A 23,302-nucleotide genomic window follows, 5' to 3' on the forward strand; every position below is an offset into this window, starting at 1 on the left:
TGGGTTGTTTGCACTTCTTTGGCCATTATGATAAATACTGCTATGAACGTTTGTGTACACGTTTTTATGAATATTATAGCTTTATTTATTTTGTATATAACTTAGATTGAAATTGCAGAGTTACGGTAATTCTACATTTAACTTGTGAGAGTGTAAATGACTGTGTCATTTTACATTCAACCAGCAATGTGTGAGTTTCTGATTTCTCTATATCCTTTCCAACACTTGTTATTTTTCCATTTATTTATTTTTTTGGCGGTGGGGGGGGTATAGGGAGGGCATAGGACAGCGATCCTAGAGGGAATGATGTGATATTACACTATGATTTACATTTCCCAAATGACTAATTGTGTTTCACATTTTTCATGCGCTTGTTGGCCATTTGCATATTTTCTTCAGAGGAATGTCTTTTCACATCATTTGTTCATTAAAAAAAAACTGAATTGCTTTTCTTTTCATTGTTTACTATTAAGTCTTTATATATTCTTCATACTAAACTCTTATCCGATAATTTATAAAGATTTTTTCCCTTTCTATGAATTGCCTCTACACTATTCTTTTTTTGCCACACCTGCATATAGAAATTTCTGGCCCAGGGATAAAATCCAAGCCACAGCTGTGGCCTAGGCGCAGCTGCAGCAATGCTGGATCCTCAATCCACGGTGCCACAGCAAGAACTCCTGCCTCTTCACTTTTTTGATAGTGAATTTTTGTGCACAAAACTTCTAATTTCAATAAAGCAAAGTTTATTTATTTTTGTTTGGTTGTGTTTTTGTTGTAATATCTAAAGAAAAAAAAACACAGTATAGTATAGCAAGATTTACACCTGTGCTTACATTTAGATCTTTAATATGTTTTGTGTTAACTTTTTATATATGATGTGAAATAGAGGTCCATTTCATTCTTTTGCATGTGGATGTTTACTGTCCCTTCAGCATTTATTGAAATGATTATTCTTTTACCATCATATGGATAAATTGATTTTTTTTTGATCCTTGTCAAAAATCAATTGGCCATAAAAATATGGGCTTATTTTCTGGATTCTCAAGAAATTCTACTGATTTATATTTTATTCTGTTTTTTAAATACAATTTTATTTTATTTTTATTTATTTATTTATATATTGGGTTTTGCCATTTCTTGGGCCACTCCCATGGCATATGGAGGCTCCCAGGCTAGGAGTCGAATGGGAGCTGTAGCCACCGGCCTACGCCAGAGCCACAGCAACTCGGGATCCAAGCCTCGTCTGCAACCTATACCACAGCTCATGACTCACAGCAACACCAGATCCCTAACCCACTGAGCAAGGCCAGGGATCGAACCCTCAACCTCATGGTTCCTAGTCGGATTCGTTAACCACTGTGCCACTATGGGAACTCCTATATTTTACTTTTATGCCAGAACCACACTGTATTGATCAGTGCAGATTTGTAGTAAGTTTTGAAATTGAGAAATGTAAGTTTTGCCTAGTAATGCCATCTTAAAAATACTAAGTTTTTCAATCCATGTTCATGGAATGTCTTTATCTATGTCTTTGATACTTTCTTCCAACAATATTTTGTAATTTTACATTTATAATCTTATACTTTCTTCATTATATTCATTCCTAAGTATTTTATTATTTTGATATACTATAAATAAAACTTTTTTCTTAATTTTATCTTTGGATTGTTCATAGTGTGTAGAAATACAACTGAAATTTGCGTGTCGATCTTGCAACTTTGCCGAATTTGTTTTATCTCTGAGTGTGTGTGTGTGTGTGTGTATACAATATATATTTTCTGTACATAAGAGGCTTTGACTCTATAGATGATGTAGACTTCAGGAAGTGTTTTCGTGTGTCAGCAGCTGCTCTGCAGTCCTTCTTAGTGCATAAAGCACAGGTGATACCTAACACATTTCTGAATACATTCAACTTAACAAAATGCACGTTCAAAGTTAACTTAAGGAATTTAAAGAATTCTTATATTTAATACACATGTCATTTAGACTCTGCAGTTTTTGTGAGGTCTCAGTTGGTGACCATGGATATTTTCCATACATTTAAATGTGACAATGTCTCAACATGTGGTTGTGAGATTGTACAACTTTCATTCTTGTTCACCTTAATGAACAGCCTCTAGAACTGTGAGAAATAAATTTATACTACTTACAAGCCACTGGGTCTTTAACGTTTTTTTACAGCAATCTGAACAGACTAAGGCTAATTTTCGGATCTGGAGCTTATAATGGTCAAATTTAGAATATATTTTAGGTTCTCATTTTTCTCAAATCTTTTTTCTATCCACACACCTTTCTCTTCAAGGTCTACAATTACCTTTGTTTTATGCCCTTTAAAGTTTTCCATCAAATCTCTGATACTCTTCGTTTTATAAATTATTTCTTCCTGTAACTTTAGGTAGTTTGAATTTCTACGTCTTCAAGGTCACTCATCACTTATTTCTTCAATGACTTATCTACTGTTACTCATATCCAAAGAAATTTTCATCTCACACACTGAACTTTTCATTGCTAGAAGTCCATTTTGGGGCTTTGTTTTAAATGTTTATCTCTAATGAACTATTTGAACATTTGGAATACATTATAACTTCTGTTTTAATATTCTTGTCTATACTGAGGGTTTGGTGTGAAATGTTCTAAAATTAGGTTGTGAATGGTGATGGTTGTACAACTATAAATATAATAAAATTTGTTGAATTATAAAAAAATAAAAATAAAACCAAAAAAATTCTTGTCTATAAATTTGAACACCTGTACCAGTTCCATGTCAATTTTAATTTATTGGTTTTTGGTTCACTGTATGTCATATTTTCCTGCTTCTTTCCTGGGCTGGGAGTTTTTGATTGAATGCCAGACAATGTGAATTTTGCTTTGTTGAGCTTTGCTCTGAGATGAAGTTTAGATACTTGAAAAGAATTTGGTGAAGTTCCCATTGTGGCTTAGCAGTTAGCAAACCCAACTAGCATCCATAAGGATGCAGATTTTATCCCTGGCCTCACTCAGTGGGTTAAGGATCTGGCATTGCCATGAGCTGTGGTGTAGGTCGCAGATGCGGCTCAGATCCAGCATTGCTATGGCTAGGGTGTAGAATGGCAGCTGCAGCTCCGATTATTCCCCTAGCCTGAGAACCTCCATATGCCATGGGCCTGGCCCTAAAAAGACAAAAAAAAATGGTTGAGTTGAACCTTGCTTTTAAATCTCCTCATCAATATTGGATCAGTTTTTAGTCTAGTGCTAATTATTCCCGGTTACTAAGGCAAGACTTTTCTGGGTACTCTACACCATGGCCACTGCATTTACAAGGTTTTCCAGCCTGGCTGGTAGGATCACACTTTCTTCTCATCCCTGCTGAAGCCCTGGTTACTGTTTTACTCTAATCATTTCATTTTAACATGATAGATAGCTCCAATAATAGAGAGAAAAGAAGGGTCTTTCCTTATCTTTGCTGGGAGATGTACTTAGAATTCCCAAGAATTCAAAGTAGTAATTCTCCTTATTAACATCTTAAACTAATCAATCAAATTTCTCTCTCATCATTCAATAAGATAATACCTAAATATTCTCTCATTTGATTCTGATTTCCCCAGACCTCTACCATGTTGACATCAGATCAGTATGTTTGTTAGAATCAATCAGATTGTGATTGATATATATTTTTGCTTTATCAGATTATCCTTGCATTTAAGATACAGCTTAGCTCATTATCAAATTATAGTTTAAATTTTCTCCTTCCATATTTGAAAATAGAACTCTTTGGGAGTTCCTGTTATGGCTCTGCGGGTTATAAACCTGACTGGTATCCATGAGGATGCAGATTTGATCCCTAGCTTCACTCATTGGGTTAAATATCCAACACTGCCATGAGCTGTGGTGTAAATCACAGACATGGCTCAGATCCTCCGTGCTAATATAGTGTTGCTGTGGCATAGGCTGGCAGCTGCAGCTCCGATTTAATCCCTAGCCTGGAAACATCCTCCAGTATGCCTCAGGTACAGCCTAAAAGGGAAAGAAAGAAAGAAAGAAAGAAAGAAAGAAAGAAAGAAAGAAAGAAAGAAAGAAAGAAAGAAAGAAAGAAAGAAAGAAAGAAAGAAAGAGGAAATTGAACTCTTTTGTCATTTTATTCATGTTGCTGTTGAGAAATGTGAAGAGGTATATCTAATTTTTATTCCTTAAACAGTGCTACTAAAATGTGACCCATGCATAATTATAAACTGTTTCCTACTAGTTCTTTACAAAACAAATACAGAAATAGAGGATTACAAAACTTTAGAGCAAATGGACAGAAACTTTTAGGTATATTGTATCTAATAATAAAATTACCACTTGTTACCACAATGTTTTTTATTCACTTCTTTGTTTCCAGTAATTTTTCAGAAAAGTATAAATCTGTGATATATAATTTATAAATCAAGGAACATTTACAGCAATAAACAAAAGGAAAAAAAAGATTCTTCTCTGTAGATTGTTTGAGAAACACTGCTTAATGTGGTTGGAAACTTTGGTCATGCAGACTCAGACCCTTAAGCCAAGAAGCATCCTAATTAGTGGTCCTGAAGATACTCTAGGTCTGGAGTCAGAGTTTACAGAGAATGGGCTACTGTCTTCACGGTTTATAGGTTCTTCTTCTAAGTCACTTAAATTGGTGCAGATAGGATTTAAGCTTGAAATAAGGAGAGATTTTCCCAAAAAAGTTACAGTGGGTGAAGGAGTAGATGTGGGCACCATCAGTCATGCTATAGAATGAAATGTCACCATCCTCATAATCCAAGAAAATCACAATCTTTTGTGGATCCTTTTCAATCTGGTCAAGCTCTTCTCGGGAAATGTCTTGGTTGGAACAGATGAGAGCCCTGTAGTCCGGTCCCTTCTTCTCTAAGACTCTGAACTTCTTTGGTAGATTGTTGCATTCCCCCTCCCCCTGCATGGGCATCTCATCAATGCCTAGAGTCCATTCATCAGTGTCCTTAATGTCCACTTCCCAGTAATGTCTCCCTGAAGTGAATGCTTCCTGTTCAAGTGTGATAAGGTTGCAGTCTCTTTGTGTATCACTAGGTGCTTCCTTTCCGAAGTTCTCTTCTCTCACTGGGTCAGAATCGCCCTCAGAAGAGTTTTCATGATTTAGAGTTATAAGAGCTGGAAGAAAAAAAAGGAGGGGGGATGAAAGGGCCAATGTTGTATATTTCAGATAACTATTGTACAGGGGAAGTCATCAAAATAGAGCAAATGTGTAAGGAATGGTGAAAAAACACCTCTCCTCTGAATGCCTGTGTACTGGGGGAGGTGGTGCTGGGGGTTTTGATGTACTCTGTCTTGAGTTCCATGCTGCTTATCTTATCTCCGCTATGGTCAGTGTCTTGGCAGAGTGCCAGAGTGAGAAGGGGCCTTGAAGTGTTTACTGGAGAAGAGTTTTCTTTCCACGTTCTCTACAAATTAGACCTACGTTATTCAATTAGTAACAGTCTCCATAGAAGCTGACCTCTCTACAAAGAACGACAGAATTACTCTTGCTGTTTTGAGTAATTCAACAGCAGTTGAATTTTTTTAACTGAGTTTGGGGTCTCCTCAGTTGAGATGTATATTAATTTCTGTTTCAGAACCAAGTGGACCCCACAGACAAGAAAGCTGTGTCAGTGTGTGAGAGTGGATGCATGACCAGAGTAGCTAATCCTAGCAGCAATTTTCAGTTCGGGATAATATTTAATAATGTTCACGTTCTTCCCTCTCTTTACCAGAACAATGGCGCCTCTGTCTTTTCAACTGGGAGATAATGTTAAGAAGGAAAAATGGGGTCTTAGAGAGCAGGCTGGAAGGGAGCCAAAAAGATAAAGACCTGCTTACCAGGTTCGAAAAGTTCCTTCCTCCAGTCTGAAAAAGAGAAATACAAATTGAGATGGAAGCATACTCATCGAATGAAAAGGAGGTAAGACACTTTCTTCTCTGACTCATCCGCATCACCTTCTCCCCTCAACATTCTCTTCCTCCTCTAAAAGCCTCAAATTCTGGAAGTGTTCAGAAACTACAAAACAAATACTATGTTTTCTGTGCTCTGTCTCAGATTAGAACTGTCTCATAATTCAGCCCCAAACTGGGGCCTATTCTCCAGTCTGAGCCAGATTTGGGAACACCTGGAGCAGGCTGTAATGCTCTGCATGCTGCCCTACTACGCTCTCAAAACTTTATGGACCTCCTCATTGATAATGTATTTTTAAATTTACTTTATTTTATTCTATTGTATTTATAGTTTTTCTAGCCTATGACCTCCTCAGAATAGAGCTTAAGATTACGACTACGGCCCTTATTAGTTTGACCCAGATTATGATCAAATTACTTATATTTTTCTCCAGAGACAAATTCCTCTTGGGAAATAGAACTGCATCTGCTTCTGCCTTGGCCATGTCTCTTACTGCCAGTGTGACTTTGTGGGCTTTATATAAAGATTGTACATTCTCAGAGGGTCTTGGGACAATAGGCAGATAAAGACATATCCATAATTCTTGATTGGAGCAGCACTGTGGTCTCTCACTAACTGCCCTCCTGTAAGAAGTGTCACACTTGGAGGTACAGAATCTATGAATATGAGTTGCAGAGGACCTCTGAGATCATGTATTCCAGACTCTTCCTCTTAGTGATGAGGACACTTAGGTCAAGAAAGAGAAAATAACCCATGCAGCATATGGAAATTCCCAGGCTAGTGGTGAATTAGAGCTGCAGCTGAGGCCTACACCAGAGCCAGGGCAATACCAGATCCAAGCTGCATCTACAAACTTGTGGCAATGCCTGATCCTTAAGCCACTGAGCGAGGCCAGCGATTGAACCTGCATCCTCACAGAGACTGTGTTGGGTTCTTAACCCACTGAGCCACAGTGGGAACTCCCAGAATTCTTTATTCTGGAGTTCCCTTCGTGGGTCAGTGGTTAACGAACCCGACTAGGATCCATGAGGATACAGGTTCCATGCCTGGCCTCATTCAGTGGGTTAGGGATCTGGCGTTGCTGTGAGCTGTGGTGTAGGTTGCAGACGTGACTCGGATCCTTCATTGCTGTGGCTGTGGTGTAGGCCAGCAGCTTCCGTTCTGATTCGACCCCAAGCCTGGTAACTTCTATGTGCCAAGGGTACGACCTTAAAAAAAAAAAAAAAGAATTCTTTATTCTTCCCACATTTCATCAAAATCACTCTGAGTTCCATCCTTTTTTTCTCCATAGTGGATGGGCTGACAATTCATGTCAGGTTCTACCATAGATATGTTACAGAATTGACCAGTTAGCAGTTGTTTCTCCTTTATCATTAGCTCTGGAAAACAAGTGATTATTTGAGCCTCCAAATACAAAATATTACAGAGTAATACACAATAAATTTTCAAGTGTGTGTGTTTGTGAGTGTTTATGACTCTGCTTATTATGCTCAGAACACCATAGGCGCTTGACAAGACAGGGGCCAGAGAGTTACGTACCAGGATATAGCAGGGCCTTTTTCCAATCTAAAATAGAACAAATACAGGTAAGACAAGATGCAATGATCTGGAGGCTCATATTTCTCTTCCTTTCCCTTATTTCTCTTCTACTAATCATCAGGTCATTTAGTCTTTTCCTCTAAGGATAGGGAGCTGAGCAATTGGTGGATATCAGGACATCAACTGACATGACAGGGTCTCTTACCTTCCTTGTATAATGCCTTTCGCTGGTCTGGAAAAAGAAAAGATTCAGTGAGAGACCCAGAACAGGGTAAAAATGGGAACAGATTTACACAGGGCACAAGAAGACGCATGACTTACCGAGCTCTGCCTTGAGTTTCTCTGAAAGGAGAAGATATAAAATCCATCAAATTGGGGTCTAGCTGCTCCTGACTTTGGGGAGTAGCTAAATGAATTCAATCTGGCCTTCCCTTAAGGGTCCCATAGCGAAGCAGGTGAGAAAGATTAGCAAACATGTTATGTCAAATGTGAAAGGACAAGTGCTAAGAAAAGTTACATGGGAAATAACGTGGGATCACCTGGGAAGGAAAGCCCATACTTCATGGGAGTTTAAGATTTCTTCGGTGTTTCCAAAATGTATACTTGAAGGGCAAAAATGGAAGAGAAGATAAGGGAAGACATTTCCCCAAAGAAAAACAGGTTAGGGCACAGAGGCACAAAAAGGCGGAGTGCAGATTGAGCTGCAATTTGGAGGCTTCATGACCACGGCGCACAGATGTCCACACTTCCCACTCGGTGTTCTCCTTTCCACACATCCCCCAGCTCTGTGGAATTCTTGGTACCCTGTGTTTTATTTGCAGTTCTTGGGCAAGCTTTTATTCCCCATCCGCCCTGCACAACCTGTATCTGGAACCTCTGATTTGACCTGCTGCCCTGACTTACCTCTGGCTGCAAGTGCTCGTTCCTTGTTGCTGCTCATCTCCTCTTTTTCCTGAGATTCCTTCTTCCTTTCCATGACTTCTCGCTCTTTGGCTTTATGTTCTCTCCAGCCAAAGTAGCTCATCCCGATGAGGAGAAGCACCAGCACAGGGAGTGTCCCAGCCAAGGCTCTTTTCCATGGTGACGTCCTGGGGAAGAAGGGCTCTGACACAGGCATGTGGAGACACAGTGAGAGACTCATCTGGAGGAAGCTTTTCTCCAAGGCTCCCTTCAGCCCTTCTTCACTCCTCCCTGCCCTTAACACACCCCAGCTCTGCCTTGGGGTTTGTGCTTTACTGACCTGGGAGGAAGAGAGCTGACACTTTCTCCTGGCCAGAGAGGGGGTTCTGGAAGGAGCAGGTCACATTGCCCAGAGAGCTGTCCGTGACCACGAGAGACGCATCCACATGGAAGAGCCCATCTCCATCTTGGGTCTGGGACTCAGAAAGGGAAGGAAGCTTCGCTCCTGCCATGTCGCTCCACTGCACCCTGGGTTTGGGGAACCAGCCACCTGAGGAGCACAGAACTCGGATCCCGTCATCCTCGGGCCCCATCATGTGAACGTGAGGGGCAGCACCCAAGCCTGAGAAGAGAAAGCATGTGCTGGAGCTCAGCCTGTGGCCCTTGGAATTCCAGAGTCCCTGAGGCTGAAGGTCTAACTGCTCTTCGCTGGGCTGAGGAGCAAACTGAAGCTCAGAATTCAAAACCACTCACAGCCAGTGTTAGGCTTACCTGTGATTCAGTTTTTAAGTCAACATAATGCCTTTGTGCTTTACGTGGACTGAGAGAGCTTTGAGGTCATTCCAAGAAGAGAAAAAAACAGGGACAATTCAAGACAGAAAAAAAGGAGTTTAACATTATTGTTGTTTTTCTCTCCTGATTGGGTAAAAAATACTTGAAGGTGTCAGGACCCATGTGAATTATTACTGGTTAATTAATTTTGAGATCTTTTTGGATACCAGAATATCTTCAGAAATATTGCTATTGAAAGGCAAACAGCATGTGGTCTTATCCTCGCTGTACAGTTTAGGAAATTGACGTTCTGCAAGGGAAAGCAGAGTATCAACATATGGAAGATCGCAAGAAAGGCCAGCTTGGGAATCCAGATAGTGTCACCTTTCCCTTTGCTTTTTAAAAAGTTATGTATTTTTAAATTGTTAAACCAAACAAGTTTTTTATTAAAGTATAGTTGGCTTCCAGCATTGTGCCATAATCTGCTACACAGTGATCCAGTTATACATGCACACACATTCTTGTTTATATTCTTTTCCATCATGATCTATCCCAGGAGACCGGATATAGTTCCCTGTGCCGTGTACCGTAGGGTCTTGTCGTTTGTCCCTTCTAAACGTAATAGTTTGCTGTGCACCGTGACACATGCACTCTATGCCATGTTAACATACCTATAACATGCAGCTCCACGATGGCTTCTTGGGAGATGTAACCCTCCTTAAAATGACACCGATACTGGCCATCGTCAGAGGCGCGGATCTGTTGGATCAGCAGGGTCACGGTCCCTCTGCCAATGGAGTCCTGCACCAGCTCTGTCCTGCCACGGTACTCCAGCATTTGCTCCCCGCCTTGTTCCTGCCCATTCTGGTACACAAGCACAGCTGGGGTGAACTGAGCTCGGTACCACCGGATCTGCATGTGGGCTGCACTCTGCTCAGGGAACAGCTGGCAGGGCAGAGAGGCATCTGCCCCCAGCAGGACCAGGATGGGCTGAGCTGGTCCCTTCACGGAAAACTTGGACACTGCACAAAAATCAGAAGCACATTGGGGGAAAGAGTGAGGGGGAATGAGATGGCAAACGCACCTGCATTTTGTAGGGACCCAAACATACTTCCTTCTTTTTTGCATTACTTTGAAAAAAGTTATATGTGCTATGTACATATGTAGTGCTACAACCAATGAAAAGAAGTAATTCTGTTTCATGAAAACGGGATCATTACATATAAATTTCTCCAATAAGGAACATCCAACCATTGTAAGACATGCAGTCAGCTCTACTGATTGTCTTGGTCACTGTTTAAGCTTTTCCTATATTGGTGAATATTTCCATTGCCTCCACTTCAGTGTTAACTACAAACATTCCTGCAATAAGCATGTTATACAAATACGCATATAAACGTGGGAGAGCTTTCTTTGGGATACATTATTATAGAGCTGCTGAGCCAACATGTATAGGTATTAAACATTTTGATACTCATTGCCTGACTTCACATTAAAGAGACAATAACAGAAAATATTATTGCAACGTCATAGCTGGTTTCTCTTCAAACCTGGAGTCTGAAAACTTCATCATGAGGGCACCTTTTATTTCATGAAGGAAGAACTCATGTCCCAGAAAGAATGAATTGTGTGTCCAAGATTATAACCAGACAGAGCTCAGGCATCCTGAGTCCAAAGAATCTGGACTCAGACTCGGGTTTTCTTGGCAGTGTAAACATTACAAAGTATATTTTACCAAACAGTTACATCAACTTTAAACAGGCTAAGATCACTCCTACTTAATCAAGATGTGGATAAATATTCCAGCTCTGAGTTTCGTGGGGTCTGCTCAAGGAGTAAGGGGTGCGCATGGGAAGGAGATCGCCCCAATATAACTTCCTTTGAGAAGGTGCCGAGCTCTGACTGATGGACTCATTACATGAGAAGAGCCATTGAAAACAAGCCAACAACAACAAAAAAAAAGCATAAGGGACAACACTGACCCGCAGAACACCACGTGGACATCTGGAGAAGGGCAAGAATGGAGAGAAAGCCAGTAGGAAAGAAGCTGGGAAAATCCGCCATCTTCTTCGGAGCAGAAAGCAGAACGAGCTGGAAGCACAGAACATTCATTCTCAGGAGGAGGTCGCCTGCACGAGAAGGTGGTAAGAAGCCATCTGACTGTTCTTAGAAAAAAACTGCTGTGTTCCAAGACATGCTTTCTACACAAGTTTTTGGCTGTTTGCCCTCACAGATCTTGAAACAAACACCACCAACTCCCATCCCTTCCCAGTGGGTCTTTGTGTTTTTTTTAACTCCCACCCCTCCCCCCCACCCTTTTTTTATTTTTTTCCTGAAAACCAACTGTTTCCCCAGCAGGTGTGGAAAATTGTTAAACTGTCTTCTTGTGTCCCGTGGGTTTTCCCGCTTATCTGCGGATTCACTTCCTCCCCAGGGCTCTGCTGAAGTTGAAAACTCAATGTTGAGAACTGAAGGCAGACACAGAATTTGTCCACTCCTCTCAGACTACTTTCCTTCCTTCCTTCATTTGTTAGTTCTTTCACACATGTATTTATTTATTTTGACCACAAATGCTCTCATGGCTTAACTCCTGAAAGAGATGGGAGTTTTCTCACCACATGACCCAGAACTCAAGCCCTTCTTTTTTTAGGACCCACATGTTCCACAGACCCACCTGCACATCGCCACACATTTCTCTCTCTCACCAGCCAGATGGAGCCACGGGGCCGGGGGATCCTGAAAGTCCTGGTCTCCACGGTGCACCTACAAGGCCCAGCTGCAGAGACAATTTGTACCTGGTTGTTCTCCTGGTCAGGATCCAAGGGAGTGGCTGCAGGGGGCTGGAAACGGTAGGTTCCTAACCCATTCCTGGATTGGGAAAAAATTCTCAGGGAGGAGGACGAACAGGGCTGCCAAGAGGCACTCGCATTTCAATGCCTCTCCTAGAAGGGGTTTAGCAAGAAAGTCGCAGCCTACCTTCAGCTCTTCTAGCTACTTTGAAAGTGGAACTAATGGAGGTCATCCCGGGGGGACTTTGGACTGGGCTGAGCTGTAGGATGATAGAGACTCTGAAGTCACTTTGGTGGCGAATGCTCAGCAGAGCTCCCTCCTCCCACCGGCCAAGGGCTGAAATCACATTATTCAGGGGGAAGGAAGCATCTTGCTGTGTAATCTTCAGGTCAGTTGGTTATCCAAGTGCGCAGCTTACAAAGTTAAGTGATTTGGAGAATAAACCCGAGAGGAGTGTGTTTCCTCCTCCCACACCGTGACTGCCATCAGAAGCCACGTGCAGAGTTGCACAAGGGAAAACAAGAGGTCAGAGATAGAGGGCTCTGTGCTCCAAAAACCTCAGGGCCCCCCACATTAGAACAGATGTAACAACACAGTTGCTCAGTGCTGGATACTGAAAGCTCAAATGGCAGTTTCTTTCCATTTCACACTCTTTCCACGTTTAATTCATGTTTCTTCATGTCACACAAGGTTTACAGATAATCGGGGACACAAAGAGCAATTCCATAAACATTAGCATGTAAGCCCTTAAGTCTGGCCAAATGAATACCACGATCTTAAATAAATATTCTCCAGAGACGGTAAGGTACATTCACCTTTTTGAGAAATCAAATGCATTGAGGTATAATTTGCACACCATGAAAGCACGGTTTGAAAACATGCATCTCAATGATGTTTCACAAAAGCTTACAGGCCTGTAACTACCATCTCGATCAAAATAGGGAACATTTCCGTCTCTTCCAAATGTTCCCCATGCCCATGTCAGTCGGTCTGTTCCAAAAAAGCAAACAATATTCTGCTGTAAATCATCACAGCTTAACCTTGCCTGTCCTCAAACTTCAAAGACAACACAAATGGAGTCACAGTATATAACGCTTTTGTGTTTGGCTTCTTTGGCTAAACTGAAAGGCCAGTAGAAAGAAAATCCCCCTCTTGGAAGAGGCGACACCCCAAATCACTCACGAGAAGCGGTCTTGATGCAAACAGCAAGAGGATTTTTATTCCAAGCGCGCTGGGGCCCACAGTCATACGCCACGCCGGGGTAGAGGACTGCGGCCCTGAGTGTGGAGTCAGGACCGCTTTTATGGGGTTCACAACAAAGCCCGCGCTTTTACAAACTAATCATTTTAAAATATCACAAACCAGTCAATTCAAAATGTTGAGAGCCCGCGCTTTGTGGACCAATTAGTTCAAACTTGTTCTGGAGTTACCTGTTTGTACCTCCCTTTGGGTGGGGGAGACATATTGTCACCAAGATATATTTATCAGGATTTTCAACAATTTGTGGCACACCCGATCTTACTGGGGTCGGTTAGGCGATTAACTTCTCCTCTTTTTATCTTATGCAAGCAGCTTTACAGAAGCCAAACAAGCAGTTAGTAAGTTTTATGCATAGAGGCACATTCTCAGGGGCCTGTTTTTCCCTTTCCACATAGTTTTGTACAGAACAGAAAGCAAGCCCTAAAACAGCAAAAAGTATGATCTTTTACTTATAGGGAACAGGGTCTGGCATTTAGAGCTTCTTATTAACTTCCTGGGTTCTGGGAGGGTCAGGTTGCATTTTCATCCTTTCAAAACAAAATGTTTTTTTGAGATTCAACCACATTTTATCAGTACACTGAAAAGTTTTTATTGCTGCATAATAGTGCATTGTTTGCATATAGGACAATATCCTCTTCTGCCATTGTCTTCGGGGCTGCCTCCCACCTCACCCTTATGCCCTTCTTCTTCTTCTTTTCTTTTTTTAATGATTTTTATTTTTTCCATTACAGTTGGCTTACAGTGTTCTGTCAATTTTCTCCTGTGCAGCAGAGTGACCCAGTCACACATACATATGTACGTACCTTCTTTTTCTCATACTGTTCTCCATCGTGCTCCATCACCAGTGACTAGATAGAGCTCCCAGTGCTGTGCAGCAGGGTCCCCTTCTTCTTCTTCTACTCTTTCACACCACACTGGGCAGCCCTCCACCTTCTCCGTAAAGCCCTCCTGTCTCAGTTGGAACCTGACATGCATCTAAGGGATTAGATCTGAAATAGGGGGAATGGGAAGCAAAAACTGAAGGAGAAGAGGGCCAGGCTGAAGAGACTACATGCCTCTTTTGTTTATTTTGAAATGTATTATGTATGTTTGTGTGTATTCGCTCTCAAAATGTAAATAGATTAGTATATATTTCCAACAAAGCTAGAAAAATAAGTTTGAAAATTTTACATATGTTATCTTATCTATTTTGAGTAAAGCTAATTAATTTGTGAAAAACATTTGGAGGGAATTACACTGAGTACACACCAGTGTTCGTGTGTTTAAAAGAGAAAGGTGAAGAGGGGGAGAGAGAGAAAGAAACTGGCAAGATATTATTGATATCAAAAAAAGCAGTTTTTAAAACAGCTTGAACATATTTGAGAAGGAGAGAAGGATAGACATCAAAGTCACAGAAAAATGACGATAGACTACTGATCTCTGAATGGGACAAATATGGGTGTTTCTATTATTGTTGCTTCTCTCTAATTTTCAGATTTCTCTGGTGTCAGAAAAAAGAAGAAAAATTGATCTTTATAGTCAAGCCAGCATCCCCACCTTTGAGGTCTGGTTACTGTGTAATGCAGATGCACCCTGCACATGAAAAGGGGAGGAAGGGGACCCAAACAGAGAGGGAATTTTATGCTTCAATTTTTCTTGTCCTGCCTTAAAATATAAATTTAATCTCATCACTTTCCAGAATGGAAACTGGAATTATCTGAGCAGAGTTCCTGTCGTGGCACAGTGGTTAACGAATCCGACTAGGAACCATGAGGTTGCATGTTCAATCCCTGGCCTTGCTCAGTGGGTTAAGGATCCGGCGTTGCCGTGAGCTGTGGTGTAGGTCGCAGACGCGGCTCGGATCCCGCGTTGCTGTGGCTGTGGTGTAGGCCGGTGGCTACAGCTCCGATTGGACCCCAAGCCTGGGAATCTCCATTTGCTGCAGGAGCGGCCCTAGAAAAGACCAAATAAATAAATAAATAAAATTTTAAAAATTAAGAAATAGAATTATCTGAGCAGCAGAACTAACATGAAGTGTAAAGGCCAAAGAAAAAGTTCTGGGGTTCCCTGTTGGCTCAGTGGGTTAAGGATCTGGTGTTGTCACTGCAATGGCTCGTGTCAATGCTGTGGCACGGGTTTGATCCCTAGGATCTCTAGGTTTGCTTCCTAGGGCCAAGGAACTTCCATATGCCTCCAGTGTTGGGGGGGAGAAGTGAAAAAGAAAGTTCTGGACAAGAAAAGCATCAGAAGTGGTTGAAGCTCCGATTTGACCCCTAGCCTGGGAACCTCCATATGCCACAGGAGCGGCCCAAGAAATAGCAGAAAGACCAAAAAAAAAAAAAAAGAACTGTAAGAAGATTGAGCAAACATAAGAAGATCTGTACCTTATGATATCAATTTGAAATCAAAATAATATGTAGTCTTAGAAGTCAGACTAGCCATTATTCTTGAAGAGACAGTGGATTCATCTAGCATTCTGGCAGGTTACATCTTGATATGGGTGGCAGTTATTTACATAACTAGTAGAGCCCCCCTGTGCAGAGGTGAAAAAGAGCAGGGGTGGTGGAGGGAAAAGAAGGGGTCAGAGTGGAAAAGTAAAAACACCTTGACTCCTTCATGGACTCACCTCACTGTGTTACCTCTGTCTTTTAGATAATCTTTCCTCAGTGGAAGAAAGAAAATTTGGAAAAATTACAAAGGGTCATTGTTTAACGAAAAGACCACAAGAAGTCTCAATTTAAGCACAGGAAAATAGTTTTCTTGAGACGGCAATAAATGGAATAGACATATGATACAGATATAGAATAGGTATAGTGGGGTTTTTTTTTCCAAAAGAATTTAACACTGGCAAATTTCACTCAATTCCTTCCCTATCACCCTTCTACAGCCAATTGCAGATATGCTTGTGTAAAGGAGCTCTGACGGGCATTGGTGGAAGTCCCAGGATCACCTTCAGTGCTCTTTTAATTTTTGAACCTCAGATACTTCATGGGAAAAGTAAAGAAACCCCCTCCTTCCACTGAGAACTATGATGTTTTGTCCATCTCCACCCCCCACCCCTCACACTGTGAAACATTGGGGACTTCTGGGTCAAAAAAAAAATCCAAGTCTCAGATGAATGACTTTCCTCTCCAGGTCTGGGTTCTGGTCCTCATACTTTCATGGTGGGCCCAGAAGATGAAGGAATAAGGCTGAAGTGCACAGGCAAGGGATGGTTTCCCCAGCCAGAGGTACAATGGAAAGATGCAAGAGGAGAGATCCCATCTCTCTCTGAGGATGAGACACAAGACGATGATGGGTTGTTTCAGATTGAGGCTTCCATCATTGTGAGAGACAGCTCACAGTCAGAAGTGTCCTGTTCCATGAAGAACCCCTTCTTTGGACAAGAGCAAGTAGAAACCATTTTCATTCCAGGTCAGTCTGAGGCATTTGGGGGATAGGACAAGAATAAGGAGGGGATCTTCAGGACTTGGAATGGGAATGGGAAGGCTTACTTGGCAGATGGTTTTGTTTTTGTTTTTGTTTTTTGTTTGTTTGTTTTAGTGCTGCACCCATGGCATATGGAAGTTCCCAGGCTGGGGACTGAATCGGAGCTGTAGCTGCCAGCCTAAGCCACAGCCACAGCGACACCAAATCTGAGCTGCGTCTGCAACATACCCTGCAGCTCACGGCACTGCCGGATTCTTAACCCACTGAGCAGGGCCAGGGATCGAACCCGCATCCTCATGGATGCTAGTTGGGTTTGTTACCACTGAGCCACAACAGGAACTCCGGGTGTATATTTTTGACGAGGTTTTGGGGGCTCTGTGTCAGAACCCTTCTTCCCTAGGACCTCTCCTTGGAAGGTACCATTCCTTGTGACTTTCCTGATTCTTGGGATTTTCGTTGGTGCTGTTGTGTATTTGGCTTGGAAAGAACAACAGGAAAGGAAGAAATTATCCAAAGCCCAGAAGGAAAAGGAGGAGGAAATGAATGCCAAAGGTAAGCCTGTAAATCAGACTTGGTGGGATCTGTGAATGTATGGGTTTGTTAACGTGGCTGTGTGTGTGGATGGCATCTTTGGGGAACACAGAGCTACGGGTAAGAATGAGTCACAGTCCCAAGACCTCCAACAAAACATGGAGCCCAGGACCTCCATGAGAAAAAAAGAAAAATGATGGCGTCCATTAGAGAGAGAACATCACTGGTTTAGACATAGTATGGTATATGGTATAAATAAATCATAATTCTCAATTAAGGTAGTTTTGGTTCTGGGCATATGGAAGTAGGATCTGGGCTAAGTAACATAGCCTAGAAAACAAGCCATTAAGTCCATTTTGTTATTTTCTTTCCTTTTTAGTATCCTTTGAGAAAGAGCTTGGTAAGTTTTCCATTTCCTTTGATCTGACAGAGGAAAGAGTCTTATACTTTGCTGAATGCCTGGAATCTCACAGGCTGTTAATTCCTTTTCAGCCAGAAGGAAGGAATTATATCAGCAAGGTGAGTTCTATGGATGTTAGGGTTGGGTGAACCGTCTCGTCTGCCCCTCTATTTTGGCTGCCTCCAATATTTTGGCTGCCTCCAATTTACCTTCTTGGTGGGGGATGGGTCCCCTACCTTAAAGCGTATAAAACACAACACCCAACTCTGGACAGATGGGATTGGCAGCAGTTTTTAAATCACATATATTTGCACCCTGGGGGAGAAGGACACCACGCACCATACAGGACCACATGGAGGTTGCACTTGGGAGCAGAATGAACTAGCGAGGTCTGTGGGCTTTGTAGTAACAAAAGGAAGAAGTGCCCTTGTTTTCTGTAGAAGTTTGTAATCGGCTTGTGGGAATAATTTTGCAGGCTGACAGGGAGGTAAACCTCATTACGTTGATGACAAGTGGGGTTCAGCTGTCTTGGCCCATAGGGAAATTAGCTGAATGGGGAGTTTATCCTGCTGGGTGGAGGGCACATCTGGTGAGAGCAAGAGAACTAGGCGTTTGGAGTCCTGTGAGCTCAAAGCCGGCAAGGCAGCCCATAACATTTTAGGCTTTCCCACACACTCTCATAATTCAAGCCTACCTTCTCTTTCTCCACCCAGGAAAAACCAGACCCTCCTTTTTATTTCATATGTAGAATGTGGAAATGTGAGCAATAAAACAGGAGGCATAAAAGAGGACAAGTGTATCCGAATTGTATTGAGATGAGCACAGAAATGTAGAACAATCATAAACCCTCGGGTTTCCCATGGTCACAGCAATTGCATACTCTGAAGGTCTATGAACGGGAGAGTCTAATTCCTTTGTTTTGTTTCAGACTGGAGAAAAGCAGAGATATATGCTGGTGAGTAACTGATATTGTTTTGGGGCTTCAGGGACTTTAGGATGTCATGAGGCTTTTCCAGGGCATTTTTCACATAAGTGCCATCTTCCGGAGATTTTGCTTGAATCTGGGGAGTCCAAAAAAATACAAGGGATGAAGGGATAAGCATCTCAATAGTTCGGAGGACATGTCCGTGGCATATTTTCCATATGATATTTTTTCTTTTTTAGACTGGAGAAAGGAACAGTTCAAAGCAAGTAAGTTGCATCTCAGTACAAATGGAAAATAGCCCCTGAGATCTTACAGTCTTCCCAGAATTTTGAGTCGAACATCTATTTCTACTCCACGCTACTTCACTCTGAATATCCCTGCATCTGCCAACCTTTCCTTGTTAACTTAACCCTCCAAAAATTAAAATAAAGGGAATTCCTGTCATGGCTCAGTGGTTAACCAATCCGACTAGGAACCATGAGGTTTGCGGGTTCGATCCCTGGCCTCGCTCTGTGGGTTAAGGATCCGGCGTTGCCATGAGCTGTGGTGTAGGTTGCAGACGCAGCTCAGATCCCAAGTGGCTGTGGCTCTGGTATAGGTTGGTAGCTACACCTCCCATTAGACCCCTAGCCTGGGAACCTCCATATGCAGAGGGAGCGGCCCTAGAAAAGGCAAAAAGGCAAAAAAAAAAAAATTAAAATACATTCTCCCATACAAATTTTTAGGAGAAAAATTGTAATTACTTAAGATGTTTGGTTTGGTAAGAAGCAGATTGCTTGTTACTAGTATTAGCACTCTTGTTACTGCTACTACTGGTAGTAGTGTTACTATAACTATCAGAAACTAAAATTTACCAAGTGTTCATCATGGACAAAATATAGTACATTGTCATTTACTCCTCGTAGCAGTCCTATGCTGAGGTGTCATCTTCATGAGATTAAAGTGAGACCAAAAGAGGCAAAGTCACTTCAAGTTCACAGCTACTAAAGAAAGGATGGTTATCAAAATACAGATCTTTCTGACCATAGAGCCTGGGATTTCAAACATTAGAAATACAGTAAGAGTACATGAGCAGTAGATGACCTAGTTCTTACCTAAGTCCACAGAAAAATGGAACCAAAGAAGCTTACATGAGAATTGGTGCCTTGCGATTGGAAATGCGATGTGGCTTAATGGTTAAGAGCAGGCAGTAAAGCAGCCAGGATTTACAGGAGGTTGGCAAGACCCCAACTTGAAACACATGACCCTGGGGATTTTTGGAGGAGAAGCCTTCTTTTTTTTTTTTTTTCTAGACAATGTTGTTTTAATGAATACATAGGAAATAATGAAAATTAAAAAAACAACAAATAATCAAGCCTAGATAGAATGCTTCCCAATCTGATCCTCTGCAAAGGAATCTTCTCCATCATCAGAATAAAGCTGTTATGATACATTCTCTATTGGGTATTTGTGCCAAAAGGACAACCTTATCAAGGACCTGAATCATAAAAACATCTTGTATTGAATTAAGAGGAAAATCTAACCGTTCACCTGAAAACAGTATATAGGCTTTTTTTTTTTTTTTTACTTTTATCATTCCAAAATTTATTTATTTATTTATTTATTTTTATAATAATTTTTTTTATTTTCCCACTGTACAGCAAGGGGGTCAGGTTATCCTTACATGTATACATTACAATTACATTTTTTCCCCCACCCTTTCTTCTGTTGCAACATGAGTATCTAGACAAAGTTCTCAATGCTACTCAGCAGGATAGGAGAAGCCTTCTTAACTAAATGGTCTCAGCCTGTCTGGAACACCCAGTTACCCACGGGCCTGCCCAACCCTGGCCTTCTCTGATTTACACGTCATGTATCTCCTGTGAATGGACACAGGAAAGCAGATTAATTGTTTTACCTAATCTTTCATTTCTCTCTTTGTTTTTCTCCATTCTCCTTTACCAGTAATTTATGTCTTTCCTAAAGCCAGCCAGTCTCCATTGGGGAATGACCTTTATTTTTTCCCCTTATCCCTGCAGTGGCTGTTACTCTGGATCCGAACAGCTCATCGCAACCTCAGCTTATCTGAAAACGGAAAGTCTTTCACAGAGAATGTTCCTCCGAATGGTGACACCCCAGCACTCCAAGACCAAGGGGCGTCTGAAGACATCCTCAATGTTCTGGGCCAGGAATACCCTTCTGCAGGGAGACATTACTGGGAGGTAGAAGCAAAGGCAAAGACAGACGATGGATCCGGAACGAAGTGGGCTCTGGGTGTTTGCTCCAAAACAGCATTGAGAAAGGGGTGGTTTGTGGAAAGTCCAGAGAAGAAATTCTGGGTGGTGATGTACAAAGAAGGAAAAGTCAGTGTTCCCGCCTCCCACAAAGAGTCGCTGTCACTGAGGCAGCTGCCCCGCAGGATAGGCATTTTCCTGGACTGGGATGCTAGGCAAGTGTCTTTTTACAACATGATTGACGGGTCCCACATCCATTCTTTTACCGGAATCCCCATCCATGAGCCTCTCTATCCTTATTTTAGCCTTCGGGGTGCTGGCACATCGTTGACCATCTGCTTAGATTCAGATCACACTGAAACTCGTCCTGATTCGTCTCCAAAGCCCTTGGTAACCCACTCAAATCGTGATCTAAGTGTCCCCCAAGAAGCTCTCTATTACCTCCTTGAGCAGCGAGTCGGCGCCCCTGCTGCCTCTGCAGGAGCTTCTTATGGGTGTGTCCACCAAGAAAGCTGTCCTTGAAGAGTAGGTCCTTCTCGTTAGGTATAAGTTCAATCCCTTTCATCGCGAGAGAGAGAGAAATGCGACAGCTGGAAAATGACTGTGAGAATTTCCTCTCGTGTTACCTTTGCGGAAATACTCTCTGTGGGCAACCACGATTTGTCACAGGAAAACTCCTTGTAAACACATGGACCTTTCTTCAGTTCAGGTACTTAGTGTGTTTCAAAGTAAATACGTTTAAAGTTACATCTAAAGAGAAAAATCTCTCTTCTTACATGTGTCGTCAAATTTGGAGGAGTGAGTGGAGTTTGAAGGGAAGAGTCCCTGTTGAGTAAATTCTCAATACACGGTGCTACTGCAAGACGTATGCACAGAAATCAGTTCGTCTTTTTTCTTTTTCTTTTCAGGGCTGCACCTGCAGCCTATGGAGGTTCCCAAGCTAGGGGTCGAATCGGAGCTATAGCCACCAGCCTATACCACAGCCACAGCAATGGAGGATCCAAGCCGTGTATGTGACCTACACCACAGCTCACAGCAACACCAGATCCTTAAGCTACTGATCAAGGCCAGGGATCAAACCTGCAACCTCATGGTTACCAGTTGGATTTGTTTTTGCTGAGCCACAACAAGAAATCCCAGTTCATCTTTTTTTTTTTAATTTTTAATTTTTTTAAAAATTTTTTTGGCTGCACCTACAGCATGAGGAAGTTCCTAGGCCAGGGATCAAACCTATGCCACAGCAGTCACAACATCAGATCCTTAACCTTTAGGCCACCAGAGAACTCCTGTTCGAGTCTTTTAAAAGCTAGTAGCTCAGCTTGTTCCCTCTTCAGACTTTAGTGTCCATTAACTTCTAAAACTTGGACTTTGCCAAGAGGTGGGGAAATATGATAAATAACTATAAACCATTTGAGCAGGAGACCAAGCCTTCTGGAAAGGAAGAAACTTTTTTTTTTTCTTTTTAGGGCCACATGCATAGCATACGGAAGATCCCAGGCCAGGGGTCAAATCAGAGCTAGAGCTGCTGGCCTACACCACAGCCACAGCAATACCAGATTCGAGCCACGTCTGTGACCTACACCACAGCTCACGGCAATGCCAGATCCTTAACCCACTGAGAGAGGCCAGGGATCCAACCTGCAAGCTCATTTTTTTAAAACAAGTTCTCACTGATCAGCAAGTCCAGAATTGTATGTAAATTAAAAAAAAATGAATGTTGCAGTTTATGTTTTCAGAGAAAAAAATCATCACATAGGTTTCATGAGGAAATAGTCATTGTTAACATTGGCTTTTTTTGGAGCCCCTTGTGGTTTAGTGGTAACGAATCCGACTAGTATCCATGAGGTCTCAGGTTTGATCCCTGGCCTTGTTCAGTTGGGATCCTGCATTGCCATGAGCAGTGGTGTGGGTTGCAGACGCGGCTTGGATCTGGCATTGCAGTGGCTGTGGTGTAGACTGGCAGCTGCAGCTCCTATTCAACCCCCAGCCTGGGAACCTCCATAAACTGCAAGTTTAGCCCTAAAAACAAACAAAAAAAAAACAACAACAACAACAAAAAAAAAAAACAAATTGGCATTTTTTTTTCTTTCTAACCAAGTTCCTCTCACTGTTGAGGGTCACCTTTGCCTTTAGTGCATCTAAGTGTTACTAAAACTCAGCCTCTGTTCACCGGTGCCAAATAGAAACTCAGAGACAGAATTTCAGGTGAGGTGGGTGCCCTCACCCAGGCAAAGGCGCCACAGCAGACTAGTGCCCTCAAGACTGTGCCCTCCCGGAGTTCCGGTCGTGGCACAGTGGTTAATGAATACGACTAGGAACCATGAGGTTGCGGGTTCGATCCCTGGCCTTGCTCAGTGGGTTGAGGATCCGGCGTTTCGGTGAGCTGTGGTGTAGGTTGCAGACGCGGCTCAGATTCCAAGTTGCTGTGGCTGTGGCGAGAGTGGCCCAAGAAATGGCAAAAAGACAATAAAAAAAAAGAGAGAGAGAGATTGTGCCCTCCCTTGAGCGAGAGAGAAAGTTGTCTTATAGTCTAGGGGTAGAAAATAGGGCTGCAAGGTAAGGATGTAAGTAATTTACTAATAAATTTGTCTTCAAAATATAAAGGGTATATAAGGATATATCAATGTATCCGAAATGTTTAAATCAAACCCCAG

General features: G+C 42.1%; 2 protein-coding genes across 2 annotated transcripts; one reads left to right on the forward strand and one right to left on the reverse strand.

The window, feature by feature from the left end:
• Window positions 1-4,630: 4,630 nt before the first annotated feature.
• On the reverse strand, window positions 4,631-10,230 carry LOC125136590 (butyrophilin-like protein 1). The gene is made up of 9 exons (XM_047797446.1): window positions 10,206-10,230; window positions 9,793-10,143; window positions 8,691-8,972; window positions 8,354-8,554; window positions 7,772-7,792; window positions 7,656-7,682; window positions 7,451-7,477; window positions 5,839-5,865; window positions 4,631-5,133 (listed from the first exon to the last, which is right to left on the reverse strand). The coding sequence occupies exons 1-9, from the start codon at window positions 10,228-10,230 to the stop codon at window positions 4,631-4,633; spliced, it is 1,464 nt and encodes a 487-aa protein (XP_047653402.1).
• Window positions 10,231-11,141: 911 nt separating this feature from the next.
• Window positions 11,142-21,170, forward strand: LOC125136591 (butyrophilin-like protein 1). Its single transcript, XM_047797447.1, is given in 9 exon segments — window positions 11,142-11,265; window positions 16,286-16,564; window positions 16,964-17,131; window positions 17,490-17,510; window positions 17,603-17,629; window positions 18,439-18,465; window positions 18,675-18,701; window positions 20,454-20,472; window positions 20,474-21,170. Coding segments are annotated over 9 exon segments (1,389 nt in total).
• The last annotated feature ends 2,132 nt before the right edge of the window (window positions 21,171-23,302 follow it).

Source organism: Phacochoerus africanus, chromosome 9 (assembly GCF_016906955.1).
Source record: "Phacochoerus africanus isolate WHEZ1 chromosome 9, ROS_Pafr_v1, whole genome shotgun sequence".
Taxonomy (NCBI): domain Eukaryota; kingdom Metazoa; phylum Chordata; class Mammalia; order Artiodactyla; family Suidae; genus Phacochoerus; species Phacochoerus africanus.

Excerpts from the sequence above, each read along its gene's own strand:
- LOC125136590 (XM_047797446.1), bottom strand. The coding sequence starts at position 10,230 with ATGTTTGGGTCCCTACAAAATGCAG. Across the intron at positions 8,555-8,690 it reads GTCAGCTCTCTTCCTCCCAG|AGCCCTTCTTCCCCAGGACG; the intron begins GTCAGTAAAGCA and ends TGCCTGTGTCAG. Across the intron at positions 7,793-8,353 it reads ACGAGCACTTGCAGCCAGAG|AGAAACTCAAGGCAGAGCTC; the intron begins GTAAGTCAGGGC and ends TTCTCCTTTCAG.